The following is an 18,281-nucleotide window of genomic DNA, read 5'->3' as shown; positions in this document are numbered from 1 at the left end:
CAGCTTCATGCCAGGCACCGGGCTAGTATCTTGCCTGCATTCGTTTTGTTTATTGTGTGTGTGTGTGCACAGATGTAAGCCATGTGTGTGAGTACCCTCAGAGGTCAGAAGAAACCATCAAATCTCCTGAAACTGGAGTCACATGGTTGTAAGCTATCTGATAGGGTACATGGGTCCTCTAGGAGAGTAGCAAATGTCCTTAACTACTGACCCATCTCTCTAGCCCCCATTCTTTTTCTTCCTTCACTTTTTTTCATTGTTTAAGATTTTATTCATTATCCTTGATATACATAATAGCATGTTATGTATAGAGATGTCATAATTCTGATTTATATAATTACCTAAAACAATTACAAACTAGCTGTATAACAGTGTAGTAATAATAACAGTAGACGTTAACACGCTGAATTAAATTTCAACTTTGTTTACCAATAAAAATATGAGATCAGAGGACAGCTTATGGGAGTCGGTTTTCTCCTCTCATCATGTGGGTCCTAGAGGTTGAATTGAGGCTGTTGTCAGGCTTGGAAACAGGCTCCTTTATCTGCTGAGGTAGCTCACGGGCCTGAAAACACTATTTTTTTAAGTTTTGCTCGTTTTTTGTCTTTGTTGTTGTTACTTATCTATCTTGAGAGGGGCGTGCATGCTAAGGCAAATGAATGGAGGTCGGAGAACGGCTTCCAGGATGGGTTGGAGCCTCATGTCACCCTGTTAAGGCAGTCTCCCTCGTTTCTGCTACTTGTGCTGAGAGCTCCAGGCTAACTGGCCCGTGACCATCCATTTTCTTGTCTCCCTCCAGTCTCACTGGGATATCCAGTGGAGACCACTACCTACAGCGTTTTGGTGGGTCCTGGGGACCAAACTCTTCAGGCGCAGGGCTTTATCCCCTGAGCCAGCTCCCCGGACATGATGTGTTTCTCTGAGACAGGGTCTCACGTAGTCCAGGCTGATCTTAAATTCCTGATCTTCCTGCCTCCACTTCTCCAGTGCTGGGATGACAGATATGTACCACCATGCCTGGCTTTATTTGTTTGTTCATTTGTTTTTAGAGATTATGTGGCCTAGAGTGGCCTCAAACTTCTGAGCTCAAGTGATTCTCCTGCCTTACTGTCCCAATCACTGGGACTACAAGGCACGTACCACCATACCGGTTCCCACATTCTCTCTTCATCGTAGCTGCAGCCCTACTCAGTGCATAGTTTGCATAGTTGTCATCATATCTTCTCTTCTCTCTCTCTCTCTCTCTCTCTCTCTCTCTCTCTCTCTCTCTCTCCCTCCCTCCCTCCCTCCCTCCCTCCCTCCCTCCCTCCCTCTCTCTCTCTCTCTCTCTCTCTCTGTCTTTCTAACAGCTCTGGCTGTCCTGGAATGTCATCATCTTTTCTATGTGAGAATTTTTTTTTTTTTTATTTTACAATACCATTCAGTTCTACATAACAGCCACAGATTCCTTTGTTCTCCCCCTTCCCGCCCCCCTCCCCTTCCCCCCAGCCCACCCCTCATTCCCACCTCCTCCAGGGCAAAGCCTCCCCCGAGGACTGAGATAGATCGACCTGGTAGACTCAGTCCAGGCAGGTCCAGTCCCCTCCTCCCAGACTGAGCCAAGCGTCCCTGCATAAGTCCCAGGTTTCAAACAGCTATCTCATGCAGCGAGCCCAGGACCTGGTACCACTGCCTAGATGCCCTCCAAACAGATCAAGCCAATCAACTGTCTCACCTATTCATAGGGCCTGATCCAACTGGGGGCCCCTCAGCCTTTGGTTCATAGTTCATGTGTTTCCATTCGTTTGGCTATTTTTTTTTCAATAATTGAGTAAAACCAAAATTTATTATAAGCCACAGTTGTCCTAGGGACCTCCATGCTATATATATAGCCTCCATGGTTCTATGGGTTGTGGTCTGATTGTTCTTTATTTTATATCTAGAATCCACTTATGAGTGAGTACATACCATGACTGTCTTTCTGGGATTGGGTTACCTCACTCAGGATGATATTTTCTAGTTCCATCCATTTGCCTGCAAATTTCATGCTTTCATTGTTTTTCTCTGCTGAGTAGTACTCCATTGTGTATATGTACCACATTTTTTTCATCCATTCTTCCATTGACGGGCATCTAGGTGGTTTCCAGGTTCTGGCTATTACAAATAGTGCTGCTATGAACATAGTTGAGCATGTATCTTTATGGTATGAATCAGCATTCCTTGGGTATATGCCCAAGAGTGGGATGGCTGGGTCTTGAGGTAGTTCGATTCCTAATTTTCTGAGAAACCGCCATACTGATTTCCACAGTGGTTGTACAAGTTTACATTCCCACCAACAGTGGAGGAGTGTTCCCTTTGTTCCACATCCTCTCCAACATTGACTGTCATTGGTGTTTTTGATTGTAGCCATTCTGACAGGTGTAAGGTGGTATCTCAGAGTCGTTTTGATTTGCATTTCTCTGATGATTAAGGATGTTGAGCATTTCTTTAAATGTCTTTCAGCCATTTGTGATTCTTGTTTTGTGAATTCTCTGTTTAGCTCTTTAGCCCATTTTTTAATTGGACTGTTCAGTATTTTGATGTCTAGTTTCTTGAGTTCTTTATATACTGTGAAGATCAATCCTCTGTCAGATGTGGAGTTGGTGATGATCTTTTCCCATTCTGTTGGCTGTCTTTTTGTCTTATTGACTGTGTCTTTTGCCCTGCAAAAGCTTCTCAATTTCGAGAGGTCCCATTTATTAATTGGGTCTCTCACAGAGAGGGCAATTAATTAATTAGTTGTGCTCAGGGTCTGTGCTGTTGGTGTTTTATTTAGGAAATGGTCTCAGTAAAGTGGCAGGATACAAGATCAACTCAAAAAAATCAGTAGCCCTCCTATACACAAATGATAAAAGGGCTGAGAAAGAAGTCAGAGAAACATCACCCTTTACAATAGCCACAAATAACATAAAATACCTTGGGATAACACTAAATTCTTAGAGAGCCTCTCTTTACCTAAAATAAGAAAAATGTGTATGCTCCCTGTATTGAAGAAAGTGTCTCTTCCATGCCTCTCCTTCCTGGTGCTTAGAGGTGGACTGGTGCCCCGGATCCTCTCAGGAACCACACAGCTGGATGTGGTGACAGGGTTTCCCAGTGCACACTCTTTACCTCTGACAGCTGCTTCACGGGACTTCCCTAGAGTCTGCTCCACTTCGACATGCAGAGGGCCATGCCCCAAGAAGCAAAGGCGAGGCTAGCCCATCTTAATTTAATACTGTTAGAAGTGAGTCTTAGAGAGGGGTACCGGATATCATGGGGGGTTCCAGTAAAACTGGGAACAAAATAGGACTTTTGTTCCATGGCTGTGCCCAAAACCATTTTGAGAATGACTGAAGATAACATTATTCCTTCCTCTAAACTTTTTCTTTTCATCTTATGTCAAAGGCTTCACCCCAAAAATTGCCTGGGCGTGCGCCAGTTTGCCGAGACAATGATGTGTGCTGTTCTGTATGATGCAGCCAACAGCTTCATCCACCAGCACTTTGTGGAAGTGTCCCTGTCTGAAGAGTTCCTGGCCCTGCCCTTGGAAGACGTGCTTGAGCTGGTGTCTCGGGATGAGCTGAACGTGAAGTCAGAGGAGCAGGTCAGTGAGCAGAGCAGCGGTCTGTCCACAGAGAGGGCAAGCTCCTTTGTCTCCTCCCTCCCTCCCTCCCCCCTCCCTCCCTCCCTCCCTCCCTCCCTCCCTCCCCCCTCCCTCCCTCCCTCCCTCCCTCCCTCCCTCCCTCCCTCCCCCCTCCCTCCCTCCCTCCCTCCCTCCCTTCCTTCCTTCCTTCCTTCCTTCCTTCCTTCCTTCCTTCCTTCTCTCCTTCCTTTTTTAACAAATGAACATACAATTTTTATGTATTGTGGGGTTTGTGTTGTTACGTGTGTTTTTCCTAAAAACTTGCTTTTATTTTAGTATCTAAATAACAGTATATTTATCAGCTACATTTCCCTGATTGTTAGAACTTGGTTTAATTGCAATATTTATTATTAGAAATAATATTGCCATAAACTGGAAATGAAGCACTTGAAGTTGGAGAGAGTGTTATTGTTGTTACTGCTAAAGCGAGAAAAGTATTATCCTTTACTGTTGGTGGGACTTTCCAGAGGAGGGGGAAATTGGTGATGCAAGAGAAATGAGAAAATGGTGGTTGGATGGCGTCCTGAAGTGAGAAGAATCAAAGTGTAAGGCAACAGGGGTTGGGCTTTAGACAGGAGCAAAAGCCACCGCATCCAGAGCAGCCCCAGGCAGAGCTGGTGTGCAGGCTGCCAGATAAGGGAGGTGCTAGGAGAGGTCTCTTATTGACGTGCTGCCCTGATTGGTTTCTCTCTTCTCCGCTGAGAATGAACATGAAGGAAGACTATTGGAAATCTGAGGGATGAAATGTGTGAGTGGACAGTGGTGAGAGATGGGGGGGGGCTTGCTAGGGAGCAGGGTCTGATGATTGGGCGTAAGCTTACAGTGCTCGGCTTTGGGTGTGTTCTCTGCCAATGCCATTTATTGGTATAGGTCTGGAATAAAAGGCACCTTGACTTTGAAGAGCTGGATTTTGTGGGCTGGAGAGATGGTTCAGTGGTTAAGAGCTCAGTCTCTTGTCTCTTCCCCAATAAATCTCTGGTGTGACTTGGCTCCCTACTCCAGGACACCTTTCCCCTCAGAGCTGGAACACTAATACCCTCCTGCCTCTGCCTCCCACATGCTGGGATTAAAGCTGTGCACTACCATACCTTCATTTGATTCTTAAAGACAGGGTTTCACTGTGTAGCCCTGGCTGGCCTGAAACTCACTTTGGAGACCAGACTGGCCTTGAATTTACAGAGATCTACCTGGCTCTGTCTCCCAAGTACCGGGATTAGAGGAGTGTTGCCACATGCCCAGTCCATAAACAATTTGAAAGACCAAGAAGTGATGGCGTTCAGAGTGTGACAGGGATGCATTTTTAAAATGTGTGACACTAGGGTCTCCCCTGAGTGTAGCCTCAAAATGATCATTTCCTTGTGAAGCTGGATGAAGAACTCCATGTGGAGTCCATGGGTTCTGGGCAGCTGTTATTGGGATCCAAGAGGGGAGTCAGGTAGAGAGAGAAGAGCTGTGAATGGGGCAGGTCTCCCAGAGGACCCATGTCTGGTTTCCTCATATTGGGCAGCTTGCAACTGCCTGTAAGTATAGCTCCAGGGTATCCATCACCTCTTCTGTCATGGGCACCCACACACATGTGACATACATTCCCCCCCCCTCTCTCTCTCTCACACACACACACACACACACACACATACACACACCACTATGAAATTGGGAAGCTCTTGAAAACTGTTTATAACCGTCCTGGATGGTAGAGTTATAGATAAAGCCAAAGAAAAGTATTATCTTCTTGGAGTGGTCAAGAAAAATTAAAATAAAATCAGAGAGTGTTAATAGTCAGAGAGGAGCAAAGGATACTCTTCCATATCAACAAGGGTATAGTGTAAGTGGGCTGATGAGGATACCGAGTGTTGAGACAGAATGGTGAGGGCTGGCAGCGATGGACATTGAATACAGAGGAAGAAGTTTTGTCAGGCAAACACCAGGCATCACTACTGCCTTTGAGCCATTGAGAACTCTAGTCAAAATCTGAGCCACTTAGAAGAATTGCAACCAAGAGCCCTACCCTGGCCTAAGGAAATGACTCAGTGAGTTCAGTGGGTGAAGAGCTTGTGCTGTTACCATGAGGACCTGAATTCCAATCCCCAGAGCCTACAGCGAGCTCGGCACAGCCGTGGCCTCTGTAATTCTAACACTGCCATTACAAGGTGGGAAGCAGAGACAGAAACATCCCTAGAAGCAGCCAGGGATGGTGGCACAGGCCTTTAATCCTGGCACTCCAGGACGAAGAGGCAGGTAGATCTCTCTGAGTTCACGGCCAGCCTGGTCTACAGAGTGAGTTCTAGCACAGACAGAGCTACACAGAGAAACCCTGTCTCAAACAGAACAAAACAAGAAGTATAACGTCTTATACACTGTTTACTGGGGCCTTCCTGGGAAGTGCAGGAAGCAGGGTCCTGAGGGCAGCAGAGGGAGGTGGGTAGTGGGGAAGAGGAGGGCAGGGTGGCAGGGAGCCTCCCCTCCCTATTCCAGCCCTAGAAATTATGAAGAATGTTGTTGATGATGTCATACTTGGCATTGTCATAAATGTTCCTGATGTTAGGAGGAAGATCTTTGGGCTGGTCCTCCTCAGAGACATCTGCCACAGGGTCATCAGGAAAACCGTTTACCTGGGCACCCTGTAGGAGAAAAGCCAGATAGTCACCACCAGCACACTAGATGGTGCTCAACCTGCCTGTGGTCTTCCCCTCAAGGAGAGGGTGAGGCGACAGAGGCATCAGCTACAAGGCATGATGGGACATGGGAGCCTAACCTCCATCCACCAGAACCCAGAGGGCCTGGGCAGATCTGGATGAGGAGGAGGTGGGCTCCCACTGGCCACCAGAGAATTGGTGTTACAGGGCACCAGAGTCCCCTCTGGAACTCTTCCAGGCCCCTCCTCTGCAAACAGTGGGAAGGTCTAAGCCATCAGACACAGCACATGCCACACCTTTCCAGACACTTGCTGCAAAGGGCTTGGCTCTGTTTGCAGATGAAGACCCTGTGTATGCAGCACATACACAGGCAGTGTCTCCCAGAGCCCAAGAGAGCCCAGCAAGGGGGATGGGCGACCTCAGGATTGGACCTCCGCAGTGAGAAACCCGGAGGAGATGCGGGGCAGCAAGCTGCTCACCTCTCTACTGCAATCCCTGTCACAGCTCAAGGTCAAGGAAGTTGAGAGCCGCCTTCTGATGAATTGACCTGTGCAGTTTCGATCCTCCTGTAAGGGGCAGGGGCCAGGGGAACAGGACAGGAGCTAGAGGCATCTTGTCACATTTCTGGAGAGAGGCAGGCACTGTCCTCAAACCAGAGATGCAAGCCAGAGCCAGCAAAGAGAGACAGTGAATGGGAAGGACAGATGCACACCCATTAATGTAACGACGGGACATCCATATACATTATTAGAGGAGAAGGCACCTGTAAATTATCATGCCCAGAGAAAACCGTGTTTGTTGAAGGTCCTGGGTGAAGACACATCAACAGCTGAGCCTGTCCCTGGGAAATGAGGTTGTGAGTCAGGAAATGTAACGATTGCTTTCAGTGTGAATGGTAAAAGAACATTTGAAGCCGGGCGGTGGTGGCGCACGCCTTTAATCCCAGCACTCGGGAGGCAGAGCCAGGCGGATCTCTGTGAGTTCGAGGCCAGCCTGGTCTCCAAAGCGAGTTCCAGGAAAGGCGCAAAGCTACAGAGAAACCCTGTCTCGAAAAACCAAAAAAAAAAAAACCAAAAAAAAACAAAAACAAAAACAAAAAAAACAAAAAAAAAAAGAACATTTGAAGAACGTTACTTTCTGGTTCTGTTTTAAAAAAGCAACCTCTCTAGTGGATTAGACGCACTTGGCCATTCTGCTCTTTTTTATATTTAGTAGGTTTTAGCAGGCAGTGCCTCCCCCCACACCCACCTTGTGTGGCACTGGGAATCAAACCCAGGGCCTTGAACATGCTACGCAAGACTCTACCACGGAGCTACATATTGCTGTTTTAGAAAGTAATTGCAATAATTTAGAGTAAGAAAAGGTATTAGAGAAAGTCTGGCTTTGTTTTTTTCTAACAATTATTTGGGGTGTGTGAGAGTGCATGCCTGTAGAGGTCAGAGGACAACCTGTGGGAGTCAGCGGTCTTTACCATGTCAGTTCCAGGGGTTCTTTATGCACTAAACCATCTCAGGACCCCAAAAATGTGATTTTGGAAAAGGCTTCAACATTGAAACTGCTGATGGTGAAGGTGGCCAAGTGATGTGGACGGAGCCAGGAGAGGAGAGAACTTCTGTTCCTCTGCAAGGCAGTCTGGGAGCTGGGAGAAGGAGCCTCACCCCATTTTCCAGGAAGTTGCAGTTCTGAGGCTGTCTTTCCGGGACGGAGATGCAGTCTGTCTCGCTAATCCTGAACTTGAGTGGGAAATTGCTAGTGGGATTCTAAAAAAGCAAGAGAGAACTCACAACCATCTCTCTCGTACGTATTTGAGAGCAAAGCACAGCGGGTCGGGTGATACTGCCTGTGTCAGCCCTGTCCAGGTCTACCCTGTCCACCCAAGTCTGGGGCTTATTAAATGGCCATAACAGACCTAAAGGTACAGTCAGGGGGTGTGGTGCCATATGCCTGAATCCCAGTACTCAGGAGGCAGATCTGTATGAGTTCAAGGGCAGCCTGGTGTACACAGCAATCCCAGGCAGCCTGGGCTACGTGACATTCTGTCTAAAAGGGGAGGGGTTGTGGTGTTTGCCACAGATAGCTGTATGACACTCTTCAGTTGCCCCTCAGTACCGTCCTGTATAAAGTAGGAATAAAAATCCCCTCCCTTCCGGTCTCATGCCAGGAGACAGGCTGACAGTACAGTCTTGTCCTTCCTGTGAGTAGACGAAATGGCTGGCCTAGAGCTCATTATACAGCTGAGACTAACTCTGAACTTCTGATCCTCCTGCCTCCACCTGCCGAGTGCTGGGGTTCAAGTCCAGGGTTTCATGCCCCCAGGGCAAACACTACCAACTGAGCTACATCCCCAGTGCCCAGGTAAGAGAAACCTTCTACACTACCTGCTTCCCAGGCTGGGGTGGCAGACACTCACCTGACCAGATGGCACGGTGACATCTATCAGGCGGAAGAGGGGCTTCCCTGGACGCCCATTGTTAAATGCCTCTATGGCCTGTTCAACAATATCCTCATATGTCGGTGGACGCTGGGCTTCACAGGCTACCACAGCCAAGGCCACCACCAATACAAATGTCTTCCACTGCCTTGCCATTGTCTCTGACACACTGCCACTCTTGACTCCTTTTATTTAGGTGGTACTTAGGCTGCCTTGCTCAAGGACAGCTGGAGACATAAGTGGCTGATGGCTCCAGAAAGGGGGCCCCTTCTTTCCTTGGCTGGAGATCATTATTGGCCAATGTTATGAAACACTGTTGGCCAAGAGAGGCAAGGAGGTTTGGGCAACAGACCAGGACCTGGAAGTGAGTCCTAAGCTAGAAGCAAGAGCCTTCTTGTCAGCTGGGCATGCCTGTTCACTCTGGGCCTCAGTGCCCCTGCTGGACCCTCCAGACCTGCCCCATTCACAGCTCTTCTCTCTCTACCTGGCTCCCCTCTTGGATCCCAATAACAGCTGCCCAGAACCCATGGACTCCACATGGAGTTCTTCATCCAGCTTCACAAGGAGACGATCGTTTTGAGGCTACACTCAGGGGAGACCCTAGTGTCACACATTTTAAAAATACATCCCTGTCACACTCTGAACGCCATCACTTCTTGGTCTTTCAAATTGTTTATGGACTGGGCATGTGGCAACACTCCTCTAATCCCGGTACTTGGGAGACAGAGCCAGGTAGATCTCTGTAAATTCAAGGCCAGTCTGGTCTCCAAAGTGAGTTTCAGGCCAGCCAGGACTACACAGTGAGGCCCTGTCTTTAAGAATCAAATGAAGGTATGGTAGTGCACAGCTTTAATCCCAGCATGTGGGAGGCAGAGGCAGGAGGGTATTAGTGTTCCAGCTCTGAGGGGAAAGGTGTCCTGGAGTAGGGAGCCAAGTCACACAAGAGATTTATTGGGGAAGAGACAAGAGAATGGCTGCCTCTGGGAGAGAAGAGGAAGAAGTAGCAAAGATCTGGGGAGGAGACAGGCTTTATATAGAGTTTGTTGTGTGGAGCAGAACTTTCCAGAGTACCCTGGGATTGCTGGGATTCTGTGGCCCGATCTTGGCTTTTTTCACCCCTGTAGGGCAGAGTTTGGCTGCCTGCATCTGGAGGGGCTGGAAGTTTGGGGGAAGAGCCTGGCCACTGGGGGCTCAAGGGGCTTACAGAAGATCTCTGTGAGTTCAAGGCCAGCCTAGTCTGCATTGTGAGATCCAGGAAGGCTGGGACTACACAGTGAGACCCTGTTGTAGATGGAAGTTTTCCTGTGTTCTGCCTGGTCCCACAGCCACTTATAAGATAATTACACACAGGTTTATGTTAATTACCAGTTCTATGGCCTATTGGTTTAGGCTTCTCACTTGCTAGCTCTTACAACTTAATCCATTTCTATTAATCTATGCATTGCCACATGGCTTCGTGGCTTACCTTTATTTATCAACCAGTTAGAGCAACACATATTCACAGCATACAGAAAGACATCCCACAGCACCCTGTGTCAATAAATAAATCAGTAAAACAAAATAAAACATTTTATTTTGTGCGTTCTTTTAGTCCAGCACTCGTGTTAAAGTTCAAGGCCAGCCTGGTGTACAGGGTGAGTTCCAGGACAGCCAGGGTGACACAGAAATGCCTTGTCTCAAACAAATAAACAAGAGAAAAAAAAAAGAATGGAAGGAAGAAAAGCAGATCAAGAAGAAGAATGTCACCTTATGTATTGTTTACTGGGGGTGGGGGCGATGGTTCAAGGCCAGCAGAAAATGAAATCAAAGTGTTGGCAAGACAACACAGGCCACCTCAGACACAGCTGCCTCAGGCCTGATAACCACAGGGTTTCAGGGCGGAAAGTCGGTTTCCCAGGAACCACAATTTAAAACCTTGCTCTAGCCCAGCCCCGTACTGGACCTTTGCTAGTCTGCCCTCAGCAAGGAATACACCTAGAGTTCCCAATATTCTTTCATCTGTGCCTCTGAGGAAGTCTTGGCTTGGCTAGGACTTTCTAGGAGGCAGCCATTGAGATGTTAGCACACACTCAGCTAAATTTCTTGAATGTCTGAAGAGTACCCACCCTTGAATGTTAGTGACCAGTAGAGAATGGATCCTGAGCTTTCAGTATGGACACAGACATGGAAGCACCTCATCTGAAGAACAGAGGGTTTGCCCTCTAGCTTCTTCTGCTAAGTAATGTGTCTTAGGGTGGCTCACGTTCATCTATTTAAGTGGCATCTGTAAGGTCTGAGGGGCTTCAAAAAGTGATATTCTTGTGGTTGGAGGTATTAAGGAAGGCTCCTTGGAGAACGCCCATCTTGAGGTAGACTAGAGAGTAAGGAGTAGGCTTAAATTGAAGGGAAAGGGGAAGGGGCCACTCGGCTCTGCTTGCAGGGCAGAGAGGACAGTGTAAACAGAGGAACTGGCCTGGCCTGCCTGGTACAGTGAATTTAGAGCTGGTGGGATGCAAGCGCAGCAGGAAGGAAGAGAAACAGACAGAGAGGAAATGATAGTGAAAGCCAGGAAGCTTTACAGTAACCTAGGCTTACATTACGGAACACTGGTCCTAAGCTTGCCATGGTCTCCCACATCTCTAATCCCAGCACTTGGGAGGATCTTGAGTTCTTCTAGACCAGCCTGGGCTGCATAGACAGCCTTGTCTCAAAAACAAGACTGGCCGGGCGGCAGTGGCGCACGCCTTTAATCCAAGTACTCAGGAGGCAGAGCCAGGCAGATCTCTGTGAGTTCGAGGCCAGCCTGGTCTACAGAGTGAGATCCAGGACAGGCACCAAAACAACGCAGAGATACCCTGTCTCAAAAAAACCAAAAACCAAACCAAAACAAAACAAACAACAAACAAAAAACCTGAAAAACTGGACCTGAAAGCAGAGCTGGAGAAGTGGAAAGAAATTATGGATTCCACACCCAAGTAGGAGGAAAGCTGGGTTGCTTGAGGACCTGTCTCAGTATAGGCAGTGGGAAAACTGTGTGACTGAGGAGGCAGGAGTGTGGTGTGTGTAGCTGCCAGAGCGTCTGCTCTTTGTTCCTAGGTGTTTGAAGCGGCCTTGGCCTGGGTCAGGTACGACCGGGAGCAGCGGGGGCCGTGCCTGCCGGAGCTGCTGTCCCATATCCGCCTGCCTCTTTGCCGGCCCCAGTTCCTGTCAGACCGAGTCCAGCAAGACGACCTGGTGCGTTGCTGTCACAAATGCAGGTAAGTGTGGTGGCCTTGGCCAGGACACCCCCAGGGCCCGGGCAAGGAAGGGGAGCTGGCCACCTGTCCTCGCTCAGGGGAGGAAGGACTTGAAGCAGTGAGTCTTGATCCATGGTGCACGAACTGCACAAGACTCACATAGTGGTGAGAGAGATGCCACATGGGAGCAGAGGAACTTTTTCTTCCTTAAGTTATCTATGTGTTCTTCATCGACTGAGAGTCTGAGTGTGCTCTTCTGTGCTGCCTGGCTGGACCTTGCCCACACCGGCAGCTGACTTGGTAGGACAAATGGGACTTCTTCCTGGGGCTCCTCGCCTTCTTCAGTAAATAGTAGCCAGCGCACCAGCCTCTGGTGAGTGATAGGAAAGAGGGGTCTTGTGTTCCGGTGTATGCAACTTCTGCCCAGAGCCACCAGCACAGTTTAGAAGATGGGTTGTTGTACAATTAAAACAGAGAAAAAGGCCTGTCTTTCAAGTTGCTTGTTATATTCACAGTGCAGTGTTTGGTTTTGTTTTTTCCTTTACTGACAAGATGTTCTCATATTGAGTTCTGCATTATTTCACCCATAGTTGGGATCAGCAGGTTCAGGGGAAGTCAGTTCCATGGTACAGGCTTTGTGACAGTGTGCAGGAAGTAGGGATGTGTGGCTGGAGGGAGCCAGGGCCCTGTGATGAGCAGTCTGAAGGGTAATGTTGAGGCATATGAACTATCCTGTCAGTAGTATGTAGCTATCAAAGAAGGTTCTTAGAAAAAAGCAATGTGGTCTGTGGTGTGGAGGGGCTGGAGAGGCAGGCTAGAGGCAGGGAAGTCCATCTGGAGCATGTGCCAACAGTTGCCACAGTGCAGGTGAGGGGTGATTGACTGGAGGGTGTAAGCCATGGCATGGTCGCAGGGGCAGAAAGGAAGAGCTAGGTTTGAGTGCTGATAGAAGTCGGCTAGTAAGCTTCCCCCAGCCCTTCCATTCTGACCCCCACACTGTTTTCAAAATCACACCTCATTTGTGCCTGTTAGAAGGAAGGCAGTTGCCATGGTTACTCCAGCTGTGGTGTTCTCTGATTTGTCCTGTTAGAAGGAAGGCGGTTGCTATGGTTACACCAGCTGTGGTGTTCTCTGCTCTTTTTGTGCCTTCACTTTTGAGCATGTCTCAGTAGCATTGCATGGCTTCCTCTGATCTCCCCCAAACTCTTTGACACTAAACCTCACATAAGAGTTGGGGATATAGCTCAGAGGTATAGCATTCTGGCCTGTGTGTGGCTCTCGATTCAATGCCCAGCTCGAGAGAGAGAGACAGATGGGCACTGATAGATCAAATTTTCCAGAAGATTTTCCCGGATGTCCCTACATTGAGGTCTGGAGGAGCCAGACTCAGCAGTGTAAATGTGGACCAAGGTGGGAGGTACCTCCTTTCCTAGCTTCTTGCACCTTATTTCAGGGACCTGGTAGATGAAGCAAAGGACTATCACCTCATGCCGGAGCGCCGGCCCCACCTGCCAGCTTTCAGGACCCGGCCTCGATGCTGCACATCCATTGCTGGGCTCATCTACGCCGTGGGGGGCCTCAACTCAGCAGGTATCTTGCAGCTCCCCCTTGCAGGCCCTTCCTAGGACTCCTGGATGAACAAACTCAGTCAGGCTAGCCTGGTTTTTCTAATTCCTCCTCTTTATACTGCTCTGTCTCCTGTCCTTATTTTAATATAGTTGCCCTAGAGTAGAGCTCATTATGTATTCATAATATTGAGTTGATGTCAGCGCTAAAAGTGCCTTAAAGGATTAGGTTTGACAATCCTAGGATGCTGACACATGCCTATAATTCCAGCACTTGGCGTCATGGAAATAAGAGGATTGTGAGTTTGAGACCACTCTGAGTTACACAGTAAGACTGTCTCAAGAAAGAAAGAAAGAAGCTGGGCAGTGTAGCACATGCTTACAATCTTAGTACTTGACAATAAGAGGCAGGAGAATTACTACAAATAAGGCCAAAGACTTCCAAGCCAACCAGAGTCACGTAGCTATACCCTGTCTCAGTAACAACGGAAAGGGGGTGGGGCTGGGCACGGTGGCACATCCACCTGTAATCCCAGCACCTGGACAGATCCCAAAGCCCAGGGCAGCCTAGGCTACATAGTGGGATTCTGTCTCAGAGTCATGTAATTCACCAAAGCTGAAATTTACAGAGGAGCAAGTTGAGACTCAGAGAACCTGGGCAGTGTACACACTCTGCTTTGGTCAGAACAAGGACTGGGATTCCTCCTGGTGCTTAAACCAGCACTTACCACTAGCATTTATTATCTGCAGCATGTACTCAGCTCTAGAGAGAATACAATAAGGAATCTGCCCAGTTCTATAATCAGGCTGTTCACATTTACATGTGAATCTCTGGACCAGACTGAGATAATCCAGTACCCCAGGTCTGCTAATACCCCAGGTCTGGAATTCTTTATAATTCTCCGCACTGCCTCCTGTGAAGCCTTACATGTTTACATCCACCCATTATCAGCAGCTTGATTACACATCTATAATCCCAGCACTTCAGAGGCTGAGGCAGGAGGGTCTTGAGTTTGAGGCCAGCCTGGGTTATAGGTATCGAGACTCTGCCTCCAAAACAAAACAATACAAAACCACCATCACCAGTAGCTCATGTATTATATTCAGTCACATTTCTGGGAAAGCCTCTTGGAGGGTCAGTGGGAAGGTCCCAGTTTTGTTTTCTGTTAAGGTTTATGAAAGGAGGCTAGCAGCCTTCTGCTTGTTAACAGCATGACCTAGAAAAGGTAAAAGTCTTCAATGACAAACACAAGAGGGTAGCGAGTGCTCAGGCTCCCAAGCAACAGGGAGGAGGAAAGTTTGAGTTGCTAATCACAGTCTGAGGAGAATGAGATGGTTCAAATTACCATTCCTGGCCGGCCTCTAGGACTACTGTTTACTGAGTTCTCAGCATATTCTAGAACCACGTTGGGTGCTGTATCCATTATGCCATTTAATCCTCACGGCAGCTCTGTTAGCCTTTAATTTCTCATTGGAAACAAGACAAGGCCACAGAGCAGCTCTTCTGGTCATTAGAATTAGTGGCATTGGCATTGGGAGCCGTGCCCTCAGCTCTAGCATGTTTCTTGCATTGGGCAAGCATTCTATGTATTTCCCTTTACTGCCAACTTCAAGCAAGAGGCTTACCTGATTATAACTGAAAACTACTGAAGAGCAAATGCTTCCCATTTGATTCTAAAATCTTTATCCTAGCCAGAGTTTGTAGTGGGCCCAGTTACCCTGAGTAATTCATGAGAAGAGCTAATAGAATCCAGTCAAATATCCATGTAATCAATACCCAGTAGCTGTGATCTAAACAAGTGGTCTCATTTGTTTTAATTTGAGTAGCAAATTTTTATGCAGGTGATTCCCTGAATGTGGTGGAAGTGTTCGACCCGATCGCCAATCGCTGGGAAAAGTGCCATCCCATGACGACAGCCCGCAGCCGTGTGGGTGTGGCTGTGGTGAACGGGCTTCTCTATGCTATCGGGGGCTACGACGGTCAGCTGCGGCTGAGCACTGTGGAGGCCTACAATCCGGAGACGGACACATGGACCAGAGTGGGGAGCATGAATAGCAAGCGAAGGTATTCTGGAAGCCACGTGCAGGCTGAACACACACACTGAGCATCTGGGGAGCCCCATGTAGGGGCACATGATAAAGTAAAATGCAAGCTTTGGCCTGGGGAAATTCTGCTGCCAGGCCAGCCACACTGCCAGCACCTCCTGGGAGCAAGCCCCCATCTGCTTAAACATAAAATACCGGCCTTGTCCTTTGAGGAACTTGGGGAGCCAAGACGTGGACATGTGGAAGTTGTATTGTTATGTAAGTGCCAGCTAAGGACTGGAAATGAGTGTTATGGAAGATTCCAGGAGGGCAAGAAACTGGACTGGACCATCTGGAAGATCTCAGGGAAGAGGTGGGATTGAAGTTGAAACCTGAAGGATAAGGAGATTTAACCTCATTAGTAATGGAAGGAAACCCAAAACATTTTCTCTGTGCTTTCTTTCTATACTTACGCTCTCACTACCCAGGAAGTGTATGAATTAGGCAGAGTCACACATGTTCTCCAATGTGAGCACATATGTATTTGCAAGGTGGACTGAACTTGTACATCATCGAACTTGGTCCAGCTATTTGTGTCCTCCACCACTTGCCTGCTCACATTTCCAGACTGAGAAGTGTGGTTGGAGACGTCATGGTAGTGCCATGTTTAACCTTCTTAGTCCAGAGAGGACAGACAGCCCCATTGCTCACATCAGGCATGTGCCGAGGTGGTAGCAGGCCCATGCCACAGGGTGTCACTGGACAGGTTCTTCCACGCTTGTGCCCTGTCAGGCTGGCAGATGAACGGTTGCAGATGTCACTGTTCTGGCTCTCCTCATAGGGACCGAGAAGGAAAGGAGCCCAAGGCCCAAGGCCCTTGCACATATAACCAGAACAGATTTGCCTGCAGTTTGAGCTTCTATGACATGGCCCAATTTTAGGAAGGAGAATTATGTGCAGTTTTTAAAGAATAGTGTGAAACCTACCAGCCAGTTGATCTTCAGTGGTTTTTCTGTATAATTCTGTGATCTGACTTTTGCCTCACAAATCCTTTCTCCTTGCCATACTTCTGGGTCTCTACTTGGAAGATCACATGACTGAGAAGGGGGGAAAGAGGCCAAGTGATGAGTGTGTGGTGAGGGAGTAGTTAGTGTAGAGGGCTTCGCTGAACAAAAGTGACACACGCCTTCCACATCCAGCAGTATTAGCGTGAGGCCATGAGCCAGGAGGAATCTGCTCTGCCAGACTCCGAGACCAGAGTCACATTCCTTTTGGAGGAAACAGTGTGCACATGAGATGTGCCTCTTCCAAGGATGCTCTCAGAGATCTCTCTTCTTCCCTCCCCACCTTGCTGTGTCCCCCACTACCACCACCTCTTGGACATTTTGCAGCTTTTGTGACTGAGGGACTCATTTCCCAGTATTCCCAACCACAAGCAGCTCTTTTTCTTGGACTGTAGTCAGTGGGCTTTCCTTGCATGTCTGTCTGCTCTGGGAGAATGCCCTGCTTTGGATGTCAGTGGGTTTGGTGTGTTACATGGGAGGAGAATCCTTCGGGTGTTCCTGTCCTTCTCTGTGGTTAATGCCCTGGTATTAGCAGCATGGGCCCCGTTCCATTTGTCCCTTTTCAATTACAGGTTACCTTAAAATGTTCTTAGTCACTTCTCTCCTAACGTTCCACGTAGCTCTCCACCCTGCCAGTGGGTGACAGCTTCCTTTCTGCCTCTTTCCGTCTTGTCTGGCTTGTGGGCCAGGAACCTTCTTCCGGGTTCTCCACCGTTGCTCCAGCCCACACTAGTCCGCACTTCCCCTTCTCTCGGCGCTGTCCTTACTTCTTTTTTTTTTTTTTTTTTTTTTTTTTTTTTTTGGTTTTTCGAGACAGGGTTTCTCCGCGTAGCTTTGCGCCTTTCCTGGATCTCACTTGGTAGCCCAGGCTGGCCTCGAACTCACAGAGATCCGCCTGGCTCTGCCTCCCAAGTGCTGGGATTAAAGTCGTGCGCCACCACCGCCCGGCTCTGTCCTTACTTCTGATTTGACTGTTGCTTACAGTTTGGGAGCACCTCTTGATTCATTCTCACGTCGATACTCAACCCCCGACTTAACAACCTCGGGTTTGGGACTGAGGCTGCAGCTCAGTGGTAGGATGCTTGCCCTAGCAAGAGCAAGGCCCTAGGTTCAATCCCCAGTACTACCAAGGAAAAGGAAATCTAGTTCCTTCGTGTGTGTTTCATGTCCATGTCTAGAAAGGTATCGATACCTTTAGTGACCTTGCTTCTTACTGACCTTGCTTCAGACAAGGCTGTCTCCTCTTCAGGCAGGTTCAGAGGGTCTGTTACTGTAGTTTGATTTGCTGTATGTATTGGAAAAGGGGCAGTTGTCTGGTATATTTCTTTCCTGTTCAACCCCAGCTTCATGTTTAGTCTTCTGTAGCATCAGATGTGAAAACACTGAGTCAGGCAGCTTGGCATTCCTGCTTGATTTCTCCTAAGGCTTTAATAGGATGGAGGTCATATGATTATCTAGACCCCTGGATAGTCGGGATCTTAGGAAAGCTTATGTGTAGTAGAACGGGAGACTCGGGGTTCGTGTCGTTTAGTTCTCAGGCTGCCTCTAACTTGAGCTCTCCTGCCTCAGCCTCCTCAGTACTGGGACTGCAAGTGTGCACCACCACGCCCATCCTCTGTTCTCTCCTCCTAACCTAGTATCTAGGACAGCATGCCTTGCACATGGCTGATGAAAATCTGGGAAATGAATGAATGAATGGGAC

At 48.2% G+C, this 18,281-nt stretch overlaps 2 protein-coding genes across 4 annotated transcripts in view; one reads left to right on the top strand and one right to left on the bottom strand.

Moving 5' to 3' along the window:
• Klhl18 (kelch like family member 18) overlaps positions 1-18,281 on the top strand; it is a 73,457-nt gene that overhangs the window by 35,727 nt on the left and 19,449 nt on the right. For 2 of the 3 annotated variants that reach the window (XM_042281752.2, XM_016004429.3), the window contains exons 4-7: positions 3,406-3,604; positions 11,786-11,946; positions 13,379-13,515; positions 15,318-15,555. In XM_042281752.2, the coding sequence (XP_042137686.1) occupies positions 3,406-3,604; positions 11,786-11,946; positions 13,379-13,515; positions 15,318-15,555 (735 nt within the window). The remainder of the gene's footprint in view (positions 1-3,405; positions 3,605-11,785; positions 11,947-13,378; positions 13,516-15,317; positions 15,556-18,281) is intronic. The other variant, XM_006985857.4, reaches the window with a different exon arrangement.
• LOC102926742 (neutrophilic granule protein-like) lies at positions 5,987-8,934 on the bottom strand. Its single transcript, XM_006985856.4, has 4 exons — positions 8,690-8,934; positions 7,938-8,039; positions 6,759-6,845; positions 5,987-6,264 (listed from the first exon to the last, which is right to left on the bottom strand). Exons 1-4 carry the CDS (start codon positions 8,864-8,866, stop codon positions 6,121-6,123), a joined length of 510 nt encoding a protein of 169 aa, XP_006985918.3. The 5' UTR covers positions 8,867-8,934; the 3' UTR covers positions 5,987-6,120.

Source organism: Peromyscus maniculatus, chromosome 7 (assembly GCF_049852395.1).
Source record: "Peromyscus maniculatus bairdii isolate BWxNUB_F1_BW_parent chromosome 7, HU_Pman_BW_mat_3.1, whole genome shotgun sequence".
In the NCBI taxonomy this organism is placed as follows: Eukaryota; Metazoa; Chordata; class Mammalia; order Rodentia; family Cricetidae; genus Peromyscus; species Peromyscus maniculatus.
Note: the sequence above shows the minus strand (reverse complement) of the source record. Positions and strands in the feature narration are given on the sequence as shown.

Bases quoted from the DNA above. Each gene is read 5' to 3' on its own strand.
- LOC102926742 (XM_006985856.4), bottom strand. From the start codon at position 8,866: ATGGCAAGGCAGTGGAAGACATTTGTATTGGTGGTGGCCTTGGCTGTG. The intron at 8,040-8,689 runs GTGAGTGTCTGC...TTGCTTTTTTAG, and splicing joins TCACCGTGCCATCTGGTCAG to AATCCCACTAGCAATTTCCC. The intron at 6,846-7,937 runs GTGAGGCTCCTT...TGCCCCTTACAG, and splicing joins GCAACTTCCTGGAAAATGGG to GAGGATCGAAACTGCACAGG.